The sequence below is a fragment of the Podarcis liolepis genome (genome assembly GCF_965112155.1).
Source record: "Podarcis liolepis genome assembly, chromosome: 10".
In the NCBI taxonomy this organism is placed as follows: domain Eukaryota; kingdom Metazoa; phylum Chordata; class Lepidosauria; order Squamata; family Lacertidae; genus Podarcis; species Podarcis liolepis.
In genome coordinates, this window is record NC_139562.1 from 24,385,758 (window position 1) to 24,410,486 (window position 24,729).

The 24,729-nt window shown below is 45.1% G+C and overlaps 1 protein-coding gene across 1 annotated transcript; it reads right to left on the minus strand.

The window, feature by feature from the left end:
• Positions 1 to 1,139: 1,139 nt before the first annotated feature.
• On the minus strand, positions 1,140 to 23,013 carry LOC310687206 (tyrosine 3-monooxygenase-like). Its single transcript, XM_083462064.1, has 12 exons — positions 22,731 to 23,013; positions 21,563 to 21,737; positions 19,166 to 19,254; positions 18,863 to 18,930; positions 18,431 to 18,481; positions 11,233 to 11,378; positions 9,300 to 9,435; positions 8,446 to 8,515; positions 7,017 to 7,073; positions 5,281 to 5,376; positions 2,069 to 2,202; positions 1,140 to 1,355 (listed from the first exon to the last, which is right to left on the minus strand). Exons 1-12 carry the CDS (start codon positions 22,860 to 22,862, stop codon positions 1,196 to 1,198), a joined length of 1,314 nt encoding a protein of 437 aa, XP_083318190.1. The 5' UTR covers positions 22,863 to 23,013; the 3' UTR covers positions 1,140 to 1,195.
• Positions 23,014 to 24,729: the final 1,716 nt, after the last annotated feature.

A 24,729-nucleotide genomic window follows, 5' to 3' on the forward strand; every position in this document is an offset into this window, starting at 1 on the left:
CAAAACTTAACTACGACACCCAGGATTCCATGAGGGGAGGAGATGTGTTTTGAACGCGCTTCAAAGGTATAGTGTGTGTGCAGTCTGTGTTTTGAGCCAGGAATTCTATGAACGGAGTGATCATTGTGCAACAGGTGCCAGAATGGATTATCCCTTGGTGTGATACAGCAGGGTTACACCAAAGAAGCCACAAGCAGTATGGAGCACAAGTGGCTTGTCTGTAGCCACTGCAGAGCATCTGATGTGCCTACAAAAGGTCCTCTGCTCAATCTCCAACAACTTCTGGCTGAGACCTTGGTGATCTGCTGCCAGTCAATGTAGACAACTTTGAGCTAGATGGACCAATGGTTTGACTTGGTATAAGCCAACTCTCTCTGTTGTTGTTGTTGTTGTTTACAATTCTATCCCACTTTTCCTCTAAGGAGCCCAAGGCGATATACATGGTCCTCCCTTCCCCCATTTTATCATCATAGCAACCTTCTGAGGTAGGTTAGGTGGAGAGGCAGAGACCAGTCCAAGTACTTATGCTTCTGTATTGCTTTTATATTTTTTAGGGGTGCATCTAAAATATGAATTAGTCCAAGCTGTATTTGGAAACAAATGTATTGATACAAGCACACACACTCTAGGGTGGAATTGGCAATCTTAACACTCAGGGGACTCTCCCCACCCTGATTATCACTTTCACAAGCCATGTTTTATTACAGATTGACTAAGAATACGCTAGTGGCGCTGTGGGTTACACCACAGAGCCTAGGGCTTGCCGATCAGAAGGTCAGCGGTTTGAATACCCACAACGGGGTGAGCTCCCGTTGCTCGGTCCCAGCTCCTGCCAACCTAGCAGTTCGAAAGCACGTCAAAGTGCAAGTAGATAAATACGTATTGATCTGGCGGGAAGGTAAACGGCATTTCCGTGCACTGCTCTGGTTCACCAGAAGCGGCTTAGTCATGCTGGCCACATGACCCGGAAGCTGTACGCCGGCTCCCTCGGCCAATAAAGCAAGATAAGCGCCGCAACCCCAGAGTCAGCCACGACTGGACTTAATGGTCAGGGGTCCCTTTACCTTTACCTTACTAAGAATACTAACTAATACATTTTCTCTTTGACCGAGGAACCATCAACGACTACAAATGCACTGTAAATCACATTTCTCTAAATAGTATCTTATAACTGTGATAGCTTAGGCCAACTGTTTTACGAAAGCTTTTCAAAGGCATGGCAGAGAGTTTTCAGTTCTTCTTTCAAGTGGGTAACAATTTCCTTCACTTTCTGCGGTGAGTCAAGAACCTCGACATTGCAGCTAAAGGGATTATAATGAAGAGTAAAAGGTTTCTTGATCTTAACGGTGTATTTTCTGTAGAGGGAAAAAAATTGATCAAAAGATGAGTTTTTACATTTTTACAAGTGCATGCATTTTATAGGGTCTGGAGAAAAGTGTGTTCTTTTCCAGTTTTATGATTGGCACCACCAGAAAATTAAATAGAGCAGGGTCTCATAAATAAACTGTGGCCTTAATGTTTACCAAGTAAAAGTTTTGTATGGAGATGATCCGTCCAACTGTTGGTGCATCCCCTGTGCCTGGAGAGATCCCCATATAACACAACTCAAGACCTCAAGATCTTAAGGACCGCCTCTTCTCATCTGAGCCCCTTTTCTATGCCCCCCCTCCACAAGAAGTCCGAAGGGTGGCAACACGAGAATGAGCCCTTTCTGTGGTAGCATCTCATTTGTGTAATGCTCTCCCCAGAGAAGCTCGCCTGGTTTATTTAGTGGGTTCCTCCCAGAGGAAAAAGAATTGACTTCTTTGGCATGCAGAAAACTAGGAAATAAGACCCCCTAAGAGATGGCATAGTTGTCAGTGCTGTGAAATAAGGGGTGATGCTTTGTCCCTGTGTGCCCCCACTCCACAACACACACATGCCAAGTTAAGAACTCCAAAAGGACAACAACACCTTCTGAGGTCTGTGCATGACTCCATGTTCCCATCAAAGGTGTTCTGAAGGCCAAATCATCCTCACTTGGTGATGGGCAATATCTGCTTTGAATGAGTGCCATTGCCATACTTACTGGAGCTGAGACTTCATGTCTTCAAAGTGTTCTGCTACAAAGTAGACGGGCTGGAAGGACTGGTCCTGGTAAGGCTGGATGGCCATCGCATCTGTGTCAAAGGGTTTGTACTGTGGCTTCTTTGACAAAGCATACTATTAGTAAAGGAAAGCCACAGTGTTCATGTTCAGAAATGTCAAAGATGTAGGCTTAGAATACAAGGAGGGGGTAGCAACCAAAGCGAAAAATTAAATGGATGTGGGAAGGAAGAAAGGAATCTATGGGGCTTCAAAGGAGTGTGTGTGACAATGTTTAACTTTACTAAAGAGGGGAGAGCTGTCCCTTCCTGTCAAATATCAGTGTTTCCCTCACCTTCAATCACATGACCTGTTCACCTGGATTATTTAACCTTTGGAGACAATTTCATATCTACACTTCAAGTTTGTATATTTCTAATGATGAATGAACTCCTCATTGTGTGGCTTGGGACTGGGGTGAGCAAAATGTTTTCTCCCTAAAGTGGAAATAATTGCTGCTTTTCCTTTTCTTTACAAAAAAAGCTCAGTTCTGAAATTGGATTAGTCGTGCTGTGACTGAATTAGATGTGCTACCAATGTTGTCATCATGGGTGCAAAGGGATCTGACCAACTCCCTTCCCCAAGCCCCCCTATTCCTGTCAAGAACAGCTTAACTCTGCTTCTCGCTCCCTTCCTCTTTACTATGCCGATGGCAGTAGGACACTAACAGCAGGTCTCAGGAGCTCTGGGGAATTACATTTCCCAGGGTCCCTGGTGCCTGGGATACTGTGGCTGCCATGTCCTTAGAAGCCAGGGAAGCTTCACGCAGGATCCTCCAGAGAGCCCTTCCATTGCTACTGCCCTGCCACTACCCTGTGGGTTTGGAGGAAAGAAAGGAAATGGGGTTAGTGATAGGTAAGAGAAGGGCTGCCTGGCAGTACAGTGGTACCTCGGGTTACAGACTCTTCAGGTTACAGACACTTCAGGTTACAGACTCCGCTAACCCAGAAATAGTACCTTGGGTTAAGAACTTTGCTTCAGGATGAGAACAAAAATCGTGTGGCAGCGGGAGGCCCCATCAGCTAAAGTGGTACCTCAGGTTAAGAACAGTTTCAGGTTAAGAACAGACCTCCGGAACGAATTAAGTCCTTAACCTGAGGTACCACTGTAGTGATAAGGACAAATCCCAACATGATCTTGCATTTGGGTAAACCTCTGCTCTTTGTATTCTAAATCACCCAAGCTCTTTACTTGCCTTTACCTCTACTTGCCATTTCTTCCAAAGATGGTGTAAGAACTAGAGGAGAAAAAACTGCTTTGACCCAAAGGACACATTTTTTTTTTAAAGGGGACCCAAGACTCTAGGTTTCTTGATTAGCAGTGCACTGTATGTGGGAGATTCCTGTGAGAGTCCTTTTCAATCTGAACCAGATGCATCAGTAAAAACATGCAGATATATTGTGTTTCAGGCCTTGGGAAAGCCAGCTGAAAGGTTTCAGAACCTCAGGCGTGAGTTTTCAAGCAGAGCCCTTCATTCTTTGCTGTGGGAAGTTCTGCTTTAAAATGATCAGATGACCCGAGGTGACCTGAAGGGAGCTAAGGGAGCCCTGTTTTTCTGCAAACGAAGCATGCCAAGGGGTGAGCTCTGCCAATTGTGAAGTATGGGCCATTACATTTTACTGTACGTAGGCTAGACTCCAGCCGGGGTGTTAACATGAAATTCATTTGATTTAATGCAGAACAGCTGACAATACAGTAAAATTACAGTGCAAAACTCAGTGTCTCGGGTGCATTCTATAGCTCAGAAAACGTAAGGTTGGCCAGCAGGCAAACTCTTTCATGCTAGTTGGGGATTTGAATATCGTCGTATAGATCTCACCTCCTATTTTGAAAGGCAAAGCTAGGTTTCTAGGCCAAGTGATGGTTGAAAAATAGGGTTGAAGCTTGCCTTAAGGATTCGGCTACAAAACCAAAACAAGAGCTGTCAATTAAAAGCACATGGTATCCACTGCTTAAAACAAATACATATTTTGAAAGCCATCTTTTGATAGCTTTGCAGAGAGAGATAATTACATAGTGGGTAGATTGCTGGACCAGAAAGGTACTCTGACTTCCACAGGGTGAGTCCAAATTTGAAGAGGGTATTAGCAGGGCACACATATACCGTCATGTGATAGACAAAAATCCCATGACTGCAGTCATGGAGCAGGAATTCTAACAGTTACTGCCCCCCTCCTCATATTTCAGCAGGTGGTTGTTCTTTACACTGCACAGGGAGTTGGGTGGGTTGGCTTACCAGGTGAGTGCCAGACTCTGACATTATAATTGCCCACAATGCCCCGGAGCAACATAACATCATTCTGGGGCATTTTGGGCAATTGGAGTGGCAGCTGCCTGGCATTTTTATGAGATGATGTTGGACCCTGGAAGCCACAGTCCAGGTTCAGGGCAAGCAAAACAAGCAGCAAAGAAAAGTGTGGAAATAGAGGTTGTAAAGCCTTTAAAATGTGCCTTTCCACTGAATCCCCAAATGCCCCAGTGTTGCCCTTGCAGTACTCAACAGGAGGATGGAGACAAAACTAGAATCAGTTGGCTCCGCCTTCCATTGGTTCTGACTCTGCTTATCATTGACTCTGACTCCACCTCCTGTTGGTTTGCCTTTCTGCTCTATCAGTTCCAATGATCACCAGTCACCACTGTGCGTTTCTGTCTACAGTGGTGGGCCCTGGTGCAGGAAAGCTTTTGAAGACACATCTGCTTGGATCAGCATTCCCTGGAACATCACCTTCTGATCTTATTGTTTTTAACTATTTTAGGGTTATAGTTTTTTAGAATTAGGGATGTTTTGATGCAGTGGTGGAATTGTTTTATTGTGCTTTTTAAAGAATGTATAGGTTTTATAATGGATTTTATAGTTGCAGAGTGTTTAGAAGCCATTTTGGCTTGTAAGCGGTATATAAATTTAATAGAAACAACAACAGTTGAGATGGGGGGAAGACACACACCACAGCAATGTTTTCAATATCCTGACCTCATCATTTTATTACACTCTGCTGGTGACTTGGTAGCTTCACCATTAATTAGAAACATGAGGGACAGATTCATTTTAAAATGAAGCACATGAACATTAGGCGTAATGCTGCCCTCTAGTGATCTCAGCTTGTAAGTTTATCTAATGTTAAAATAATACTTGGAGAGAGGGGGAAACAAACTTACCATCAGCTCCCCGTAGGAGGACAGGAGACCTGCTCCATAGGCTTTAATAGTTCCATTTTGTTTGCAGAGTCCAAACTCAACAGTAAACCAATAGAGCTGGTAAATACAAAGAGTAATGGGGTGGAAAACTCCTCTGAGAAGTCCCAGCCCCACCAGGTTATCCTGTGATTGTATGTAGTCACTATGTCCATGGAAATACACTGCATTACGTTGCAAATTTATTTATCTGCGTTAACGTTGCTCCTCAAAGGCCGCTGTCTGCTGGTGACCATTTTGATTTCCCCACAAAGTCAAACAAATGTCAAACAAAATGGTGGCTGCTGAGGCCAACAAAACTGAGTCCTTTGGGGTGGGGAAATTGAGGGGAAGCATCTGCTAGACCCACCTTGGGTTCTGTTTCTCATGCTAGAAGACAGGTAGCCAATGCTGTGCCCTTCATATCTTGTTGGACTACAATTCCCATCATCCCTGACCATTGGCCGTGCTGGCTGGGGCTGATGGGAGTTGGAATCCAAGAATACTCAGAGGGCAACACATTGGCTACCCCTGTGCTGGAATGTGACTATATCACATTGCAAGAATCACAAAAACTTTGCGTACACAGATCAGGATGAATGCTCCATACATTGGGATGCCATCTGGGTTTGTTTGGGAATAAGTGTGTGTGTGTGTGTGTGTGTGTGTGTGTGTGTGTGTGTGTGTGTGTCTGTGTGTGTGTGTGTATCCATGAGGAGGATGCAATTTGCATTTTCTACCTCAAGACACCTGTCATGGGCTCAGGAGCAGAGGCACAGGGGAGAGAGGAGATGGAGAGCGAATGGGAAGGATCTGAGGGCAGCGGAGGGGAGAATGACAGTGACCCGAGAGATTCCATGAGCCTCTCCAGCAAATCAGAAGATTCCCAGAAGGGGGCGCCGGTGGTCAGGGCAAGGGGGGTCCCAGGGGGGACGCACCAGAAGCAAGGGGCCAGCGGGGACTCCCAAAGCAGCAGCTGGAGATCAGGACCAGCTTCCCCACCAGGGCGTAGCGGGGGGGGGGAGGAGTCCCATGTGTCAGGGCCAGCGTCTCCTCCAGCAGGGAGAGGAGATGAGTCAGGGCTGACCACGCCTCCATCGGAGAGCGGGGGAATGGAGGGGAGGTCAGATCCAGCTAGCCTCCCCGAAGGGGGAAGCAGTGACAGGAGCAGTGTAACGGTCAGGAGGAAGGTGACCGGCTGGGCGCGCGCGCCAAGTTCAAATGTACAGGCGCGCGGGACAGCAGAAAACCTGGAATGGGAACTAGGTCCTAAAGCCCGCCGGAAGCAGGGGGAAGACTCAGGGGAATCAGCGTCAGAAGAGTCTAGGAAGGGGGAGACCCCAGCGGACAGGCGGACCCAGAGGAGGAAAGAGCAAAGGAAGAGGTGGAGCAAGGCTAGAGTCTTAAACTGGTGTCTGGGGGGAGGAGACTCAGACGGAGCTTCAGTGGTCTAGAGTTTCAGACGTAGAGCTGCACGCTGCGGCTGTGAAAACGAAAATGAACTTCAATAAAGACTTTTGTATATAACAACGGAGTGGCGTTGGTCCTTTGTGAGCTGGGACCTAGGGCAGCTCTGACAACACCCAAATGTCCTGGCATTATAAAACAAAATAAAAATAAAAACCAACCACTGAGCATTTTCTAGGGGAGCTTGAAATAGCTTATATTTTGAGCCTTTGGTATTATACTTGCAGTATGAAAATACATAAATATATACTCACTGTTGACAGTTTTTCTATATCAGCATCAGATGCTCCAAGAGAAGCTAACCCAATATCCTAGATCAAAGATCAATATATTTATTGAAAGGCTGGTTTATGAGCACATACAATCCTTTTCTGTGAATTATTATTACACTGAAGGTATGATCCTTAGCTTAAGGGCAAACATCTGTGTAGTTTTGCATGCCTGTAATTTCCCCCAGTTTAATCTAGTATATCGTGTAGGCTAACAATAATAACAATAAATTCAGAGCTAATGCTGCATATTTGGATTATAGTTTAGCCAAGTGTGCACGATACAGGGAAGCATAACACATAAATTTCTAGTATGAAATAGTCTTTCCTGGTCCACACCCATGTGATTTGAGACACATCTGGCAACATCAGTGCAGAACTAGGAACCAAATCGCTTGCACTTAAAAAGTGATGTAATCCAACCATGCTCAGCACAGAATAGAAAAAAACTTGACCCATTTCCACCTTAATGAAACCTAGCAAAACTATGTCATGTTGAGTAGCGTCATTACCATTTGTCCATTCTCAAGGAGGAAGTAATGCTCTTGTTAGTGCAACTCTGACACTACTTGAAGCAAAGGTTTTTGGGGTTTTTTTAGGTAAAATAAAGGCCATCTATAACCCTCTGCCACATATCTATCAGATGAATCCCCAACCTATTTCCCCCCCTTTAAATTGCCATGCCCCTGAAGAGCACAGACAATTCCAGGATGCCTTTTCTGGCTCATCCAACCCCTGAAACCTTTGAAAATGGCTGGATCAAATAATTTAGCCCCCTACTATCTGGCATAAATAATCGGGAGTTGAACTGAACACTCAGGGTTGAACTGAGCTTTTCGGCCAGACCAAGGAATTGTGCAACCTCCTCACACTTGAGGTTTGGAGCTCTCCAGACCCTGGTCCCATAAAAATAGGTCTAATATCTACATCGTTCCCTTCTTTTAGAGTCTGGGAGGCTACTGCATGCCATCCCTCCTATATAATACATCCCACCTGAGTGAAGCCTGCAACTCATTCTGCTTTGGGTGGGTGGAATTAGGTAGCAAGTCAAGTGGTTTCCTATCTGGCATAAATGATTCTACAGAACAGGGGTCGTTCCTGATCATTGGCCATGTTGGCAAGCACTGAAAGGATCTGGGGTGCACCTACATTTGGAGGACCACAAGTTCCCCGCCCTCTAGATTGAGGATAATCTTATGTAGGAGACTCCTGTACATCAGACTATTTGTCCACCTGGCCCAGTGTTATCTACTCTGACTTGCTGAGGCTCCACAAGGTCTCAGACTTTCCTTGTTGTTAGCTTCCTGTTCCTTTTGACTGGAGATACCTGTGACAGGTGACTTCCTGCATATAAAACATGTGCCCTTCCACCAAGCCACAGCACCTTTCCCTGTCAGAACAACAGAAATGTTACCTGAGAGAACTGGGCAAAGTCTTTGTCAGCTAACATGGGAACGTGGCCCAGCAGTTCGTGACAGCAATCACTGTGAAAACGAAAACAAGTGCTGTTGTTTTTTAAGAGTCATAAGATGTGTCCTTTGCTTCTACCTGACAATCCACATCTCAATCCAGAGAATGTACCTAAGATGCCTCTTTAAACTCCACAACACAGCAGGCGATAGTGACAGTGGCTTTAGTGGACTGTTCCTTTCTTAGTCCTCTTGAAGGAAGGAAGGAAGGAAGGAAGGAAGGAAGGAAGGAAGGAAGGAAGGAAGGAAGAAAGAAAGAAAGAAAGAAAGAAAGAAAGAAAGAAAGAAAGAAAGAAAGAAAGAAAGAAAGAAATTGGGGGAGGGGACTGCATGTGATCAATGCCAAGTGAAGTTTGAACCTCAGACACATTTATGCAACTTCTAACGAAACAGGAATTTGGCATCTCAAATGCTGATGTTGGATCCTGATCTCAAGATCTGAAAGCCAGTGGAACGTAATAAAATACGGATGGTGGGCGGGGTGGGAGGTGGGGAGAGATGGATAATAGAAGTTACTGTGTGGCCAGAGAAGGGTGTTGCGTGTGAACAGATCATAACAGATTGATGCTGACAGTCAAAACTATTCTCATGCCAAACGGAGTGAGAATCTTGAAGACTTCCTATAACCTTTTCCTGCTCCCAGCGGCTCTCTGAGAAATAGAGTCCTCACAACCCCCAATCCTAGAGGAACAGAAATATTGTGCTATATGGAAGCACTGAACCAGCTTCTACAGAGCCACTGCTGGCCTCCCTGGCCACTCCCTGAGAATGACCACATGATCACCCGACTCCTACTCACGGTTCTGGGGAATGCATTGGGGAAGACGAGTGCCTGATGTATTGGGTTGTCTGAAAGACACGGAATGCCAGGCTAGCAAGGAAATCCCGAGCCGACAGAAGCCCTGCAGCTGGCCTCAGTTTGAAGCCAGTTCTTTCTGCAAGGAAAATTAAAGGAGGAATAAAATTCGGAATTGGGTTGTGGTGGAAATAGGCATTTGTTTATTTATTGCATCCAAATCACTTAATGCAACCTGCCATGCACTGCTCAGTTTCCATGAATGCTGTCATGCCATGGAAACATGTCTTTACCTTCCTCTGACAGGGCTCTCCACTCTAGCTGTGGAATACTTAGCTCATGTGTTCTTCTCACTAAATGATTCTGTAACCCTCTTAGGTTAATAATTCTTCGCAAGCAACTTGCAAAATTGTGTAATATAAAATTGTAACTACAATAACACACACACACAACACACAGTCGCGTTCTTAAACATGGATATCTCAAGAGTTGATGAGCTGGGGTAGAGGAAGGGAGAAGTATTTAGTAAGCAGAGTAAGTTGTAAAAACTTTTACTTGTGATTTATGGCTCTCCAATAAAAGTTGGGCTGCAATAAAGAATAGGGGAGGTGGGCAGGGGGCTAACTTGGACTGAATGCTTAACATCTCCTGGAAACCCAAAGAGAGTTGAAAGGAAATTCATGACCAGTTGCCCTAAAGGAACTTACAGGAACAAATTTCTACTCTTAGCCTCCAAATACAGCTACATAAAATTGTTTTCCCTTTTTGGCTATAGGTTTTCGTTCCTTGGAATAAAATCATGTCTAGTATCTGGATAGATGCATTCCAGAAACGCAATATTCTCTCTCTCTTTAATGACTTGGAAAGCCATCCTTCAGTTTTGTACCAAGGTAGTACAAAACCAGTTGCCATATTGTGTATCGAGGCCCCGTGACCACCCTGTTCCCTAAGGGATAAATAACTAGACACCACACAGCATATTGGTTTGGGATCAAATAAGGCCACAACTTTATTGGTTACACATGTGAGGTTAGGCCATAGGCACTGTGGTAAGCAACTGCACATGTCACTCCCACTCATCTGCTGGGAGTGTTTCTAAGGGTGAAGTTGGGGGAGAGGGATGCTCTGTGACCTACGTCAAATTGGGACATCCCCCAAGCGGTCCCTGTTGGAGGAGTGGTATGGCCCTAGCCTCCATCTGAGAACTGGGCAGGAGCCACTCCTTCCAGATCCCTTTAACAGGATACCCTTACCCGTGGAGGGGCAAACGGAGGCTACAACCTCCCCTCCAGCCAAGACTATGCTTACCCAATGCCTATCCTCCATACAAAGTTGCAACGATTGCTATGAGGTAGGCGAAAACCCAAATGGTGGTGCCAATTAGCCAAGTGGGGGAAATTCCTGCCCGGCCCCTGAAAAATTAGGTGACCGATATTGTCCATAGCAAGGTCGAACCACCCATGAAAAGCACTAATCTAAGGGATGGAGGGTGGGAGAGCTGGCACAGCAAGAGAAAGACCAAAAGGCCATGCTGGCTGGGCATTTAAACTTCACCTGGGTGCAACACCAAGGGCTGCAATTGGTCGGTTGGTCCTGTGCCCAAGGGAATACCCACTAACTCCTGCCGCCATTGGCCCATTTGGCAGCAGGAATACTATCTGGCCTGTGATAGGTCAGTTTGCTGCCAGCCCAAAAAGGGGGCGAATGGACTTTTAGGCTGATGCATGGAAGCCAGTTGCCATATTTTAGGAGGTGGAGGATGTGATAGGTGAACTCATCCCACCTCAATTTTGGATTTGGCTCTGAAATGGTCTTGAGCTAATTCCGAACTACTGTTGGGTGTGCCCCATTACAAACCCCCCATTTCCAGACTTCACTTCTGCCACTCATAAGAACACCCTTACTTGGCAGCAGTCCTACTGCCATACCTCCTTACCTGTTAGAAATGCAGAGACATCCTGCAGCTGAGGGATATGGTCTGCTTGATACCCACAGTATTTTTCCAGCTGATGAAAGGCCTCCAGATATTGGTGGCAGGCATGAGTGGGATAAAGACTGCTTAGCTTCTGGTAGACTTCTCTCCTGAAAACAATAGGGGTGTTAGCTTACAAAGGACCTCTTTGCAAAGAGCATATTTTAAATGATAAACCACACACATAAGACGCACTTTTCTCATAACAGCGACAGGGCTGCGGGGCATGTTGACATCATGTGCACATGTTGCGGGGCATGCACACACAGTGTGGTGACATTGTCTGGCCCTGGGCCCCCTCAGCTCCGGAGGCAAGGCAATGTGCCTGCCCCTTGAATGCAGGAATCTCAACTAAAGCATCCATGACAGATGGCCACCCAACCTCTGCTTAAAAACCTCCAAGGAAGGAGAGGCCACCACCTCCTGAGGGAGTCCATTCTACTGTTGAACAGCTCTTACTGTCAAAAAGTTCTTACTGATGTTTAGTTGGAATCTCCTTTCTTGTAATTTGAAGCCATTGGTTTGGATCTTACCCTCCTGAGCAGGAGAAAACAAGATTACTCCATCTTCCATGTGGCAGCCCTTAAGATATTTGAAGATGCCTATCATATCTCCTCTCAGTCTCCTCTTTTCCAGGCTAAACATACCCAGCTCCCTCAACCATTCCTCATAAGGCTTGGTTTCCAGACCCTTGATCAACTTGATTGCCCTCCTGGATCAATGGGGGCACCACATGGACACCTGCTACTGGTATTTCATGGTGTTCACCACAGAGAACACCAATATGTACATGGAAAATGATTTGCCATGTAAAGCAGATATGAGGAACCTGTTGCACTCCAGATATTGCTGGACTCCAACTTTATCAGCCCCAGTGAGCAGGGCCAGCAGTCAGGGATGATTAAAGTAACTGTCCTTAAAGGGAAGAAACATGTTTAGTTGTTGGAAAGAGAGCATGTAATAATCATGCAATGGCATGGAGCCTTGTGGAAGTAGGTTTTTATTCAGCTCTGGGGCTCTCACACATTTGTAAACATTGTTTTATGAAAATTGAGGTCATTCTTGGAAATGCTGACTAAGCTAATAACCTTTTCCTGTTTGTATTGTCTCTCTCTCTCTCTCTCTCTCTCTCTCTCTCTCTCTCTCTCTCTCTCTCAGCTGCTCAAGTGTTGCTATGAAGGGTGAAATTCAGCATCACATATTGGTTGTCTCTATTTTCAATACATATCAAGACTAGGGTGCAGTTTACATTAAAGAATGAGAAACAAAAGATATCAGCTTCCAGTGGTGGCTACTGTTAGTACTGTTTTTAAAAAAACCCCAAAAAGCTTTATGAGCTTTAGACCACTTCCACAATCAGTCAGGAAACGTTCAGGAGAGCAAGAAACCAAACTTGTGCTTCCTACACAGCATGGTTGAATTCAGCAAGATATTTGGTCCATTATTCTGTCCTATTTCTTCTTATCAAAAGCAGGGGTGAATAATCTGTTTCAATTCAAGAGCTGCATTCGCTTGTGGGCAACCATGCCAGTGGTGCGCAGGGCCAGAGGCAAAAGTGGGGAAAGGCCCTGCAGGGTGTAGGGTAACCCAACATCATCTAAGCCTCCCTGTGAGGAAATCAGAATGATTCTGATTTTGACACTTTATCAGTGGTCCCTGGAGGCATCCTGTCATGGCTAGTGGTCATGAATTTCTCTAAACCTCTTTCAAAGCCATCCATGTTGGTGGCCTCATGCAAGTGATCCCGAGAGTAATGCAGTTACATAATTAGACTCCAGACTAACTGTGGTGCCTTTGTGGTGCTTTGGTGTCCTCCAGATCTTTAGACTACAGCTCTCATCAGCTCCAGCTAGCATGGCAATGGTTAAAGATGATGGGCATTGTAGTCCAAAACATCTGGAGGGCATTATATATATATATATATATATATATATATATATATATATATATATATATATGTGCTTTCGTAGATTTTCACGGGTACAGGAATGCAGGTTTTGGTGTCTTCGGGTGTCTTCCCGTGTAAGAGTTGGGGTGTCTAGGCGACGTTTCGACGAGGTCTCACTCGTCATCTTCAGGCTGGTGCTTTCGGCTTCTTGTTACTGGAACAGAGCAGGATCTCAGTGTTTGAGTTCCTATAAATACTGTTGAGGGGGTGTGGTGTATAGCCTCCAACGTTCTGGGCAGAGAGGAAGTTCCCAGGTTAGTGTGCCTTTTCTTCTTTTGTTCCTTAATTACTTGAGGGATATCTTGAGTGATTTCTTGAGTGATATTCTGAGTACCACTTAGGTGGGTCATTAGGTGTGGATTAGTTGCTAAAGCTTTCGTGTCTTGACCTCTTGAGCTTGTGAAGAGTTTTTCTGAGAAGATGGCTGTACTGCACTTAGTTGTGCTCTGGCTTGGCTTCGTGTATAGGGGCGAGCTGTGGTTTTGTGCCCTGTGCCAGCCAGATCTGTGTAGGGATTGCAGGGGGGTGCAGCATCCGGAGGTGCCACTATGGTTTGGCTACTGGATGGTGTCTGTAATTTATCTGTGGAGAGGGTCTGGGTTTGGGTCTGGTGTGGTTGATTGGTGATGGCGTTCTGTGTGCCTCTGGTTCTGGTGTCGGTTTTTGTGGGGAGGGCTAATTTCCAGATGTCTGGCAGGCGGGACGTGTCGTCACGCTTGTTCATGTTGTGAGGGTGTTTCTCTATCTCGATGGCTTCCATGATTATTCTCTTGTGGTGATGTTCCATGTTAAAGAGCAATTTGGAATCTGCAAAATTAATTTCGTGTCCTGTTTCTTTCATGTGTTGGAAAAGAGAGGAAGTTTTTTCTTCTTTTTTGATGGCATTCTTGTGTTCTGCGATACGTGCATTTATTCGTCTGTTTGTTTGTCCAATGTACGTGGCTGGGCAGACTTTGCAGGGTATTTCATAGACCCCTTGGTTTTCCAACTGGATTTTATCTTTGGGGTTTCTGAGGATATTGGCTATTTTTTGGTTGGTGCAAAAGGCTGTTTTGATATTGTGTTTATGGAGGATTTTGCTAATTTTATCTGTAGTGCCCTTGATATAAGGAAGGAGGGCCATGCCATTGTTTTCTTCTGTGTCTTGGTTTTTGGGGGGTGTTTCTTTTTGGATTAGCTTCGTAACCCTGTTTTGCTGGTATCCATTGGCGATTAACACATTTGAGAGATTCTGTAACTCAGTTGTCAAGTGGTCTTTGTCAGCCAGGCGTTTGGTTCTGGAGATGAGAGTCTTGGCTACGGAGTTTATTTGTGCAGGGTGGTGGTGTGATTGTGCATGTAAGTAGCGGTTGGTGTGTGTTTTTTTCCGGTAGATAGTGTGTCCTAGTGAGCCATCAGGTTTTTTGTAGATTAGGACGTCAAGGAAGGGAAGTTGGTTGTTGGCTTCTATTTCCATAGTGAATTGTATTTTGGGGTGTAGGCTGTTGAGATGTGTGAGGAAGCTATCTAGTTTTTCTTTCCCGTGTGGCCAAATTACAAAGGTGTCGTCAACATATCTGAGCCAAAGTTTGGGTTTGTGTTCTGACTTGTCTAAAGCATTGGTTTCAAAGTGTTCCATGTACAAATTTGCGATGACCGGTGAGAGGGGTGATCCCATAGGTGCTCCTTCTATCTGTTTGTATCTTTGTCCATTGTGGATGAAGTACGTGTTGGTTAGGCAGTGGTTGGTCAGGTCCAGGATGTATTCGGGGGGATTGTATTTGTTTTGAATGGCTGTCAAGGCTTCATTAATGGGCACTTGTGTGAAGGTTACGAAGCTAATCCAAAAAGAAACACCCCCCAAAAACCAAGACACAGAAGAAAACAATGGCATGGCCCTCCTTCCTTATATCAAGGGCACTACAGATAAAATTAGCAAAATCCTCCATAAACACAATATCAAAACAGCCTTTTGCACCAACCAAAAAATAGCCAATATCCTCAGAAACCCCAAAGATAAAATCCAGTTGGAAAACCAAGGGGTCTATGAAATACCCTGCAAAGTCTGCCCAGCCACGTACATTGGACAAACAAACAGACGAATAAATGCACGTATCGCAGAACACAAGAATGCCATCAAAAAAGAAGAAAAAACTTCCTCTCTTTTCCAACACATGAAAGAAACAGGACACGAAATTAATTTTGCAGATTCCAAATTGCTCTTTAACATGGAACATCACCACAAGAGAATAATCATGGAAGCCATCGAGATAGAGAAACACCCTCACAACATGAACAAGCGTGACGACACGTCCCGCCTGCCAGACATCTGGAAATTAGCCCTCCCCACAAAAACCGACACCAGAACCAGAGGCACACAGAACGCCATCACCAATCAACCACACCAGACCCAAACCCAGACCCTCTCCACAGATAAATTACAGACACCATCCAGTAGCCAAACCATAGTGGCACCTCCGGATGCTGCACCCCCCTGCAATCCCTACACAGATCTGGCTGGCACAGGGCACAAAACCACAGCTCACCCCTATACACGAAGCCAAGCCAGAGCACAACTAAGTGCAGTACAGCCATCTTCTCAGAAAAACTCTTCACAAGCTCAAGAGGTCAAGACACGAAAGCTTTAGCAACTAATCCACACCTAATGACCCACCTAAGTGGTACTCAGAATATCACTCAAGAAATCACTCAAGATATCCCTCAAGTAATTAAGGAACAAAAGAAGAAAAGGCACACTAACCTGGGAACTTCCTCTCTGCCCAGAACGTTGGAGGCTATACACCACACCCCCTCAACAGTATTTATAGGAACTCAAACACTGAGATCCTGCTCTGTTCCAGTAACAAGAAGCCGAAAGCACCAGCCTGAAGATGACGAGTGAGACCTCGTCGAAACGTCGCCTAGACACCCCAACTCTTACACGGGAAGACACCCGAAGACACCAAAACCTGCATATATATATATATATATATATATATATATATATATATATATATATAATATTTTATTAAAGTTTTCTTGGTTTACAAAGGTATGTGCAATGTCTCTTTTTTCAAGTTACATTTTCCATAGGTCAGTTTCATTTGTTGAGACATTAGGGTTACATTAGGAAGAAAAAAGGGGAGAAGAGGTGGAGGGGGCCATGGTGGGTGGGGGTGGGGTCGGGAGGCGATATTTCTATTTTGCTTAATGTATGTGTGGGTTTTTGTGTCAGCGTCGTTTGTGCAGGTTCTATTTGCTATTCGCTTCTGTTCCTTTGGTGGTGAGAGAAGTTGGGGTTGGCCTAGGGTATGGTTGCTTGTTTGTGATTGGCTGTGGTGAACTTTGTTTTTGTGTGTGAGTGGAGTGTGTGTGTGTGTGTTTTTGAATCAGGTTAGCCATATTGATTCATATGCTGTTGGTGGATTCTTGTCATTGTCTTGTTGGGCTGTGTATGTGATGAAGGGGAGCCATACCAGGGTGAAGGTATCGTCTTCTATTTGTCCCCGTGTCAGTTTCAGTTTTTCGGTTAATTTTTCAAGTAAGGCTGTTTCGCATACTGTTTGGTACCATTGATCCATGCTTACTTTTGACAGGTCTCTCCAGTGTCTGGCTATGATGTTTCTGGTTGCTGAGAGGAGGTGGGTTATGAAGGGCATTATATTGACTGCTTTCAGCTCTAGACTGAGGACTCATCCTTTTGTGCTGTGTCTTTAGGCACAGGTCTGGGATTTCTGGGTCTGAGTGTGACTCACAGTTTTTTTCTACTGTTGCTGCTGGGGGAAAACTGTGTTTTACTGCTGAATCAAAGCAAACAGCAATCAAGTTTTCTGTGGATTGTCATTTGCTCTGATTCAGCAATAAAAAATGAGATTTCCCAGGGAAGGCAGCAGGACAAAACAAAAACAAAAAACCCCTGACTTGGACCTGGAAATTCCAGACCTGTGCAGAAAAGCAAGTGTGGAAGACTCAGCCCTGCTGTGTTCATGAAGCCCTGCTGTTCATTCTGTTGTGCCTGGCTTCTAACCTAAAGACCTACTCTGATGGCTCCACCGTATGAAAGTGGTCCTTTTGAAGTGCGTAGCTAGAACAGAGACCTATTGAATTGTTTGGGGGGAAAATATCAGCCACTTTGCTGAGCTACTGAGCTGGCCAAAGAGTGTGATGTCCCGGAATCCGGAAGAATAATTTGTGGTTTGAGTTGGAATATGGGGTGAGGGTCAGTATACCCATCTCTTCTCCAAACTGGACCCAGGCACAGACTGTAAACTTGTTTTGCATTTTGGCCACCAGCCACCTAACTGCCTCAACAGTCTACACCTGCTTAATGCACTCTGTAAATCCCACTAGTTTGTTTTTACGCTAGATGTGAACATTGCACAACCAACGTCCTATTTATTTGTCACCTAATAATACGAAATGTCTCTAGATGACTTACAGGGTGCCATTTTGAATAAAATATTGTGGGGGGGGGCAGGTAAGCTCCGCCCCACATAGTCAATCAGATGATGCATTGCACACACACCATTTAAATGGGAATGCCCATCAACTTTGCAGAGGCCTGGCCCCCTCTAATATTTTATTGCCCCTAGGAGTTGGCTCCTTTGATGACTTACTACAAGACCACCCTCCACCAAGAAATGGCAATGAGCAGGATCATCATGCAGTAGTACCTTGGGTTACAGACACTTCAGGTTACAGACTTTGCTAACCCAGAAATAGTACCTCAGGTTAAGAACTTTGCTTCAGGATGAGAACAGAAATCGCACGGCGGCGGCATGGCAGCAGCGGGAGGCCCCCATTAGCTGAAGTGGTACCTCAGGTTAAGAACAGTTTCAGGTTAAGAATGGACCTCCAGAATGAATTAAGTTCTTAACCCGAGGTACTACTGTATTCCCTCAAAACCTTGGAATAAGAAGCATGTCCTAACCTGGGACCGAAAGGATGTTCCTGTCGGTATCAAGCAGGCAGCCTCACTGAGATAGGCATTCTATAAAAAGGGGCCACCACTCAAAAGGCCCTCTCCCTTGTATGAATCTCACTTTGATGGGGTGCCTGGAGAGGGGCCTCTGCTTCATATGTTGGAATCAGATGTGCCGTGTTGCATATGGTTCGAGGTACCACTATTATTTTCCATGCCAGAGAATGGAAAGGTGGGAAGGAGCCATTTTACATTCTCACCTTCCCCCACATGCTCTACGGTTTTTGTGGGCCATTGTGACACCAGGCACTTACCATGTAGCTGTTTCCTGGGCTGTGTACTCAACTCTTGGCAATGGGTCACCCCTGTAAAAGAGCACATGTGATTAGAAGTCCCTTACATACAGATATGAGATACCAAGGATCTTCTAGAAAGTGTCCCTGGGGCCTATTGTTTGTTGATCAGGGACAGAGCTACCAACTTGAATAAAATTTTGGTGGGCCTAGGTAAGCCACGCCCCACATAATTTTAATATATGTTATTATTATTAATATAAGCCAAAATATTCTTAAAAATAACTACAGACGTTCACTATCTTTTAGAAGTTCTCCCTTTTCTTCCTGTTTTCCAACAGAGGAGACTACAGAAGTCTGCAGAAAACTATACTACAACTGCATGAATGTGTGAGTGGTGAAGAAAAATGGGAGAATGGTTATTGCTTTTGTTTTGTTTTATTGTGCACTTACTGTCTGAAATTGAAGGCCAGGTCCGCAATAAAAGCCCTTCGCTTCCTGTATTCAGCATCGGTGTATCCCTAAAATTGGATTGAGAGACAACACTTCACTGCAGTAAGTAGAATAGCCAAAATATATAATATAACAAGATCCAAATTCTTAGCGTATGAATGTAGTGCTGATAATGGTTGAGATAATAAAGAAAGGCTTCATGGAAGAGGGCAAATGAAGTTAGCAACTGTCCAGTTAGATCTGCAAATCATAGAGTTTATGAACTGGGCAGCACTCAGTTACCACCAGGTCTAAATAACTCACCGGATGGTCATGATCCAGATCAGGGTCAAATTTGGTGATCAGATGATGGCAGTTGTCAAGGTCTCGTATTTTCTTTGGGAACCACGGTGCTGCAGCCGAGGGAGTAAACCACAGATTGTGAGTGCATGCAGGGCCGTTTTAAGCATATCTGGCACTGTAGTGCAAAGATCCCTCTGGCACCCCCCTTTCCCAGAGTTGTCGACCCTTTTTAAGGGGGTGGACCCCAAAGTTGTTGACCTTTTTAAGGAAAGGTTCCCCAGAGTTATTGACCTTTTTTTGGAGCTGACACCACACTTACACATTATCTCTAACAAGCCCTTAGAGCAAAATAAAATAAAAAGGCAGAAGCCCGACCAGATGGGCAGGGTATAAATAATAAATAATTATTATAATTATTATAAAATCTAATAAAGTCCTCAATTTGAAAGCAAGACTCATTCAAGACTCAGCAGTTCTTCTAATTCATCCTCATGATTTAAATCACCACATATGAAAAAGTTAAAGCAATCACCAGTTTGTTGTTCTTTAAATCAATTAATATAGACACAGACAATGAAGTTCCCGGCCAATTTGTGTTTAAGTACAAAGCTGACGTTTTCAAATATGGGGGGGGGGGGTTGGGGGTGTGTAAAGCAGTGACATCCTGAACCTAAAAAGGACCCAAAACTTGGGTCACAAAGGCTGCAGCCCTAACTGCACTTACCTGAGAGTAAGCCCTGCTGAATCTAATAGGACCTTACTTCTGAGTAGACAGTAGGACTGGAGCAAGAAACACAGTTGGGAATTAGGGCTTTCTGTTTTAAGTCTCAACCAGAGGAAAATGTAATATTGGAAATTAGGGAGAAAGGAATATGAATAGATTGGGGGGAGGGGGCTGACGAGAGACGAAAAACCACAGGTAACAAGACAAGGCACATTTTCTGGGGGGCAAGTCTCACACACAGTTGCTCAGGGCGAGGACTGCAGAGGGACCATAGTTAAGTTGTGTGTGTGTGCTTTTCAGAAAAACGTAGAATTGGAAGGGACCCTGCAGGTCACCTAGCCCAACCCCCTGCAATGCTTTTTAGCTTGCATTGATCTAAAAAACCTTCAGTGCCTTTCTTTTTTATAGGTGGATAGGCAATTAACAGGCTTATTTTACAAATAAGGGAGAAGGAGGGTTGCTGGCTTGGTTTGCCTTTGTTCTAGTTTTTAGCATGTGCTTAGTACCCTAGTTTCAGGCTGTGAGCCGTCCTGATATCTATAGGTGGAGGTCAGTAGTAGTAGTAACAGTAGTAGTAGTAGCAGTAGTAATGGTGATGATATTTTTCGCAGGGCTTGGAGTGGGTAATGGCCAGCTGCTGGAATGAATGGGGTTGGTGCTAAATGGTCTGGATTGCTTTAAAACCCCTAGGGACCTTGTTGGTGGGGGGGGGAGAAGGAGCCCACCCCCAAAGAGGAGGAGGAAGAGGAAGAGGAAGAGGAAGAGGAGGAGGAGGAGGAGGAGGAGGAGGAGGAGGAAGAAGAAGAAGAAGAAGAAGAAGAAGAAGAAGAAGAAGAAGAAGAAGAAGAAGAAGAAGAAGAAGAGCGAAGGGAGGAGGCTTCCCTTCCCCAGGATAGAGTTGCCCATAACATTAAACACAGGGCACGATTCCAGGGAGAGAGAGAAACCAGGGCAGCAGCTGCTGCTACTCACAGCTTGGGCTAGATGTATCTGAACAGGACGGGCAAGGGCACCCTGCAAGTAGGGCTGCAAACCCAGCATGGAGGCTCCGAAGAAGAAAGGGGGCAAGTCGTGGGGGCACCTCCATCCTTCTTCTTCTTCCTTCCTCCTCCTCGCTCTCCACTTCCCCCTCACCATCGCCCACCTCCCTCTTTCCACAGAGTGGGCAGGTGAAAGAGAGAGAGAGCACTGCACACCAGCCAGCCATATAGTTGGCAGGGCGCAGCTTCCATCCTAAGCCTCTGCAGGGATCACTTTCCTCTTGTGGAGGCTTGGGAAGCAAGCTGCATGCCCGCCAGTGTTGGGAGTTGCAGCTGGCGGGTGCAGGGAAAGGGGAGGCCGCCGGCAAAGCTGCACAGCTCCCCCACTCGCTGGGGCGCCCCTGAGAGGCCTCTGAGTGCATGATACCTACATCATGTGGGGGTTGAACAAGAGCTGGAGTCGCTGCAGCTCATATAATTTAGATGGAACACCCCAGATACACCTGTGGAACACCCCAGATATGCTGGCCAGGGATGATCACTCCTGGAGGGGTGACAGATTCCCATACCCAAGTCTTCAGCAATCATAAAACAGGCTTAGTTATTTTTGGTATTACCGCTTAATAAACCCTTATGAATGTTGCACTACTGATTAAAAAAAATACTTATGTGTCTATATGGAAAAGTGAGGCAGAAGCCCAAGAGATTGCTTACCTCTTTCTTCTTGGTTGGCTTTCACATCCTCCGCCACCCTCTTTAAGGAATTAGTAAGGCTGCTGACCTCGCAGTTAGGAACTTCACATCTCACGAAAAATTCAAGGTCATCTGCAGTGTTTCTAGATACTTTAGCTGGTCTGCTTTCAAGGTGATAGATTTTAGTATCGAACACCTGTAGAAGGCAGTCCCACATAAGCACGTATTGTGTGTGTGTGTGCAATTGCAATGCACAGGGTTGTTCACAAAAGTAACAAGCAAATCAACAAAAGTAGCAAGCAAATAAAAGTAATAAAATACGAATTTGACTTCCCCTCCTTCCCAGAGCAATCTGGAACCTTTTGTTTAACCGGAAACTGTGCTACACAATTTTATGCATCTCTACTGGGAAGTTAAGTCGCACTGTATTTGAGTAAGATCGGTGCCCATTTAAGTGCACATGGAATTGCAGCTCTAACAAAAGCACCATTAAAAGTGTGGCAACTAGCCCTAATGGCCATGTTCCGCATCCACTGTCAGAGGCAGGAAGCCTCAGAGTACCAGTTGCAGGGAACCACCAGTAGGGCGAGGGCTGTAGCTCTTGGCTCCTGTTAGTGGGCTTCCCAGAGGTACCTGGCTGGCCACTGTGTGGGTACTGGAAAAGAGGGGTCCTCCTTGGACTGGTCCAACAGGAATCTTCTTATGTTATTGAGGCTCATATGCAAATATTCCTCTACCACAATCATTGGTAGGGCATGTTGTTAATTATCTCCACATCTCTTCATCACCCTGCTCCAAATTAACATTTGATGCACAGTTTTGGGCAAACGTGCTGGGTGTTTACTCATTAAAAAAAATGAATTAAGTTGGTGATGATCACTGAAAACTAATACGCTGCCCCCTACAGACATTTATTATTTTTCCACTGCTAAGATCTTAAAAACATTTTCATTGCTTTCTATTGCAAAAAAAGAAATCAATATCAAAATAAGCCTCACGAACCTGTATATAAAGCACTTTTTTAAAAGACGGAAAGAAATCAGAGTCTTGTAGGATTAAAAGAGGCAAGGGTACAAATCCTCACTTTGAGCCAATCTCAGCTTAACAGGGCAGGCTAAAAATGGGGACGAATAAAACTCTCAGGCTCCTCGGAGGAAAGGCGGCATATCAGTGTGATAAAGAGATGTACCTCGAACACTTTGGCCGCCCGAGAAATGCCCGCTTTTCTCCCGTTGCGGAGGGCGAAGGTCAGGGTCAGCGTGGCTTTTTCCGCAGCCTCTCTTTCCCCCGCAGAAGGTTCTTTCTTGGTCGACGGCTCCATCCTCGAAGGCAGCTCCTCGTCTAGGTTCGCGCGGGTCTGCCGGGGAAGATGTCCTGCGTTAGCTTTTCAGTCGAGGCAAAGCAGTCTTGGCTCTTTCTGGGAGGAGGCGGAGATCCCACCTCGCCTTCCAGGAATGGCGGCGGCAGCGCCTTTACGCACCTGGCTCAGCTTGGAAAGCAATCGAGGAGCTGTTCGTGGGGAGAGGGAAATCTGCCCACGACGGCTGGGGACTTGTCCTCCAGCACTTGAGACATGGGCTCATGTAACCCAGAAGGGCGAGAGATAGCGGAGTCTCTGCTCACGTGTGGCCAGTCCCACCAGGAGAATTGTAGGGGGGGCCAACTTGGGAAGGTACTCCAAGCAGCCCCTTAATAATAATTATCATTCAAAGCAGGGCGAGTTCCCCCCTCGACTGGATATTTTGACCTTACCGATGGGTGAGCTTTATGCTCGCTTTAATGTTGACGGGTGTTAAATTGCTAAAATGTCTGTTAAATTGTGCATTGTTGGGGTTTCTTTTTAGTTCTTGGTTCTAGATTTGTATTGGGTCTCCTTGTTGTACAACTGTTTAGGGGTTTTTTGTTTTTAAAAAACGCCCTGAGCACAGATATATTTCCTGGGAAATGGGGGATATAAATAAATGGATTATTGACTGGTATGTATGTGTTATTAAAAGTGTTTATAACCCGCCCTCCATCTGTACAGATTACCTATTCAGAACATAATTTTATAATTCGTATTTTATAATTCGACGATCAGTCGAATTATAAAATACGACGAAGAGCCAGAAATATGGTAGCTTGGTTATAGACTCCGGCTAGGATTTGGGTTCAAATCACGACTCAGCTATGAAGCTCATTGGGTGGCCAGTGGCCAGTTTGTGTCTCTCCTCCTAGTCTACTTCATAGGGCTGTTGTGAGGATAAAATGGGGAAGAAGGAGAACCACGCGCGTCTCTTGGCTATAGATGTAACGATATAGATTTAGGTGGTGTTTTATTGCAGTGTGTTCCGCTGATTTTCAAGGGACCGCTTTATGTTCAAGGGACTGATAAACTGAATAGAAATTAATTAATTGGTCGATTCGTGTATAAAGCCCGTCAAACTAAACAGGCATCTGAAAACAACAGAGTCCGTTAAACTATGATAAATTTCTGAACCTCCAAATACGTGGGCTGTCTGGCGTCGGTCCACACACGCACCCTACACTCGGTATGGATCTGCAATTGTGTGTTGCCTTGTAAGGAAGAAAGTCCGACTTGGATGGCAGTTGTGCATTTGCGAAATGTTTAGTACTGCATTGGTCGCTCACCTGTAGTGGGAGAGAAGGTAAGCCGCCTTGAGTCCCTATCAGGGAAAAAGGCGGTGTATAAATAAATATAATGAGTTGGAATCCGTCTCGGGAGACAACGGAGAAGAAGAAGAAGAAGAAGAAGAAGAAGAAGAAGAAGAAGAAGAAGAAGAAGAAGAAGAAGAAGAAGAAGAAGAAGAAGAAGAAGAAGAAGAAGAAGAGAGCGAAGGCAGATTCCCTGGCCACTGACAAAGAAAGATCTGCTCTCCAAGGTACCGCCAGTAAGACAGAAGGCGCTTCTCCTAGCGCCAGGTGCCCCCAAACAAAAACCATACGTATTTAGGGAAAATGTAAATGACTTCTTCTTCTGCTGCTGCTATCGGACTTTTTTATCCTGATTTTTGGAAAATCAGTGGCTGGAATGATAATGCTGGATGTGAGAGAAGGAGGCTGATGGCTAAAGAGGGGAGGATTAAAAAAAAAAAAATCCGTCCTTTATTTTAAATCTTCTCACTTGAAACCCAACCACAAACGAAAGGTTTGCGGTGTAAAAACGGACTGAAATATATTACCTCCGT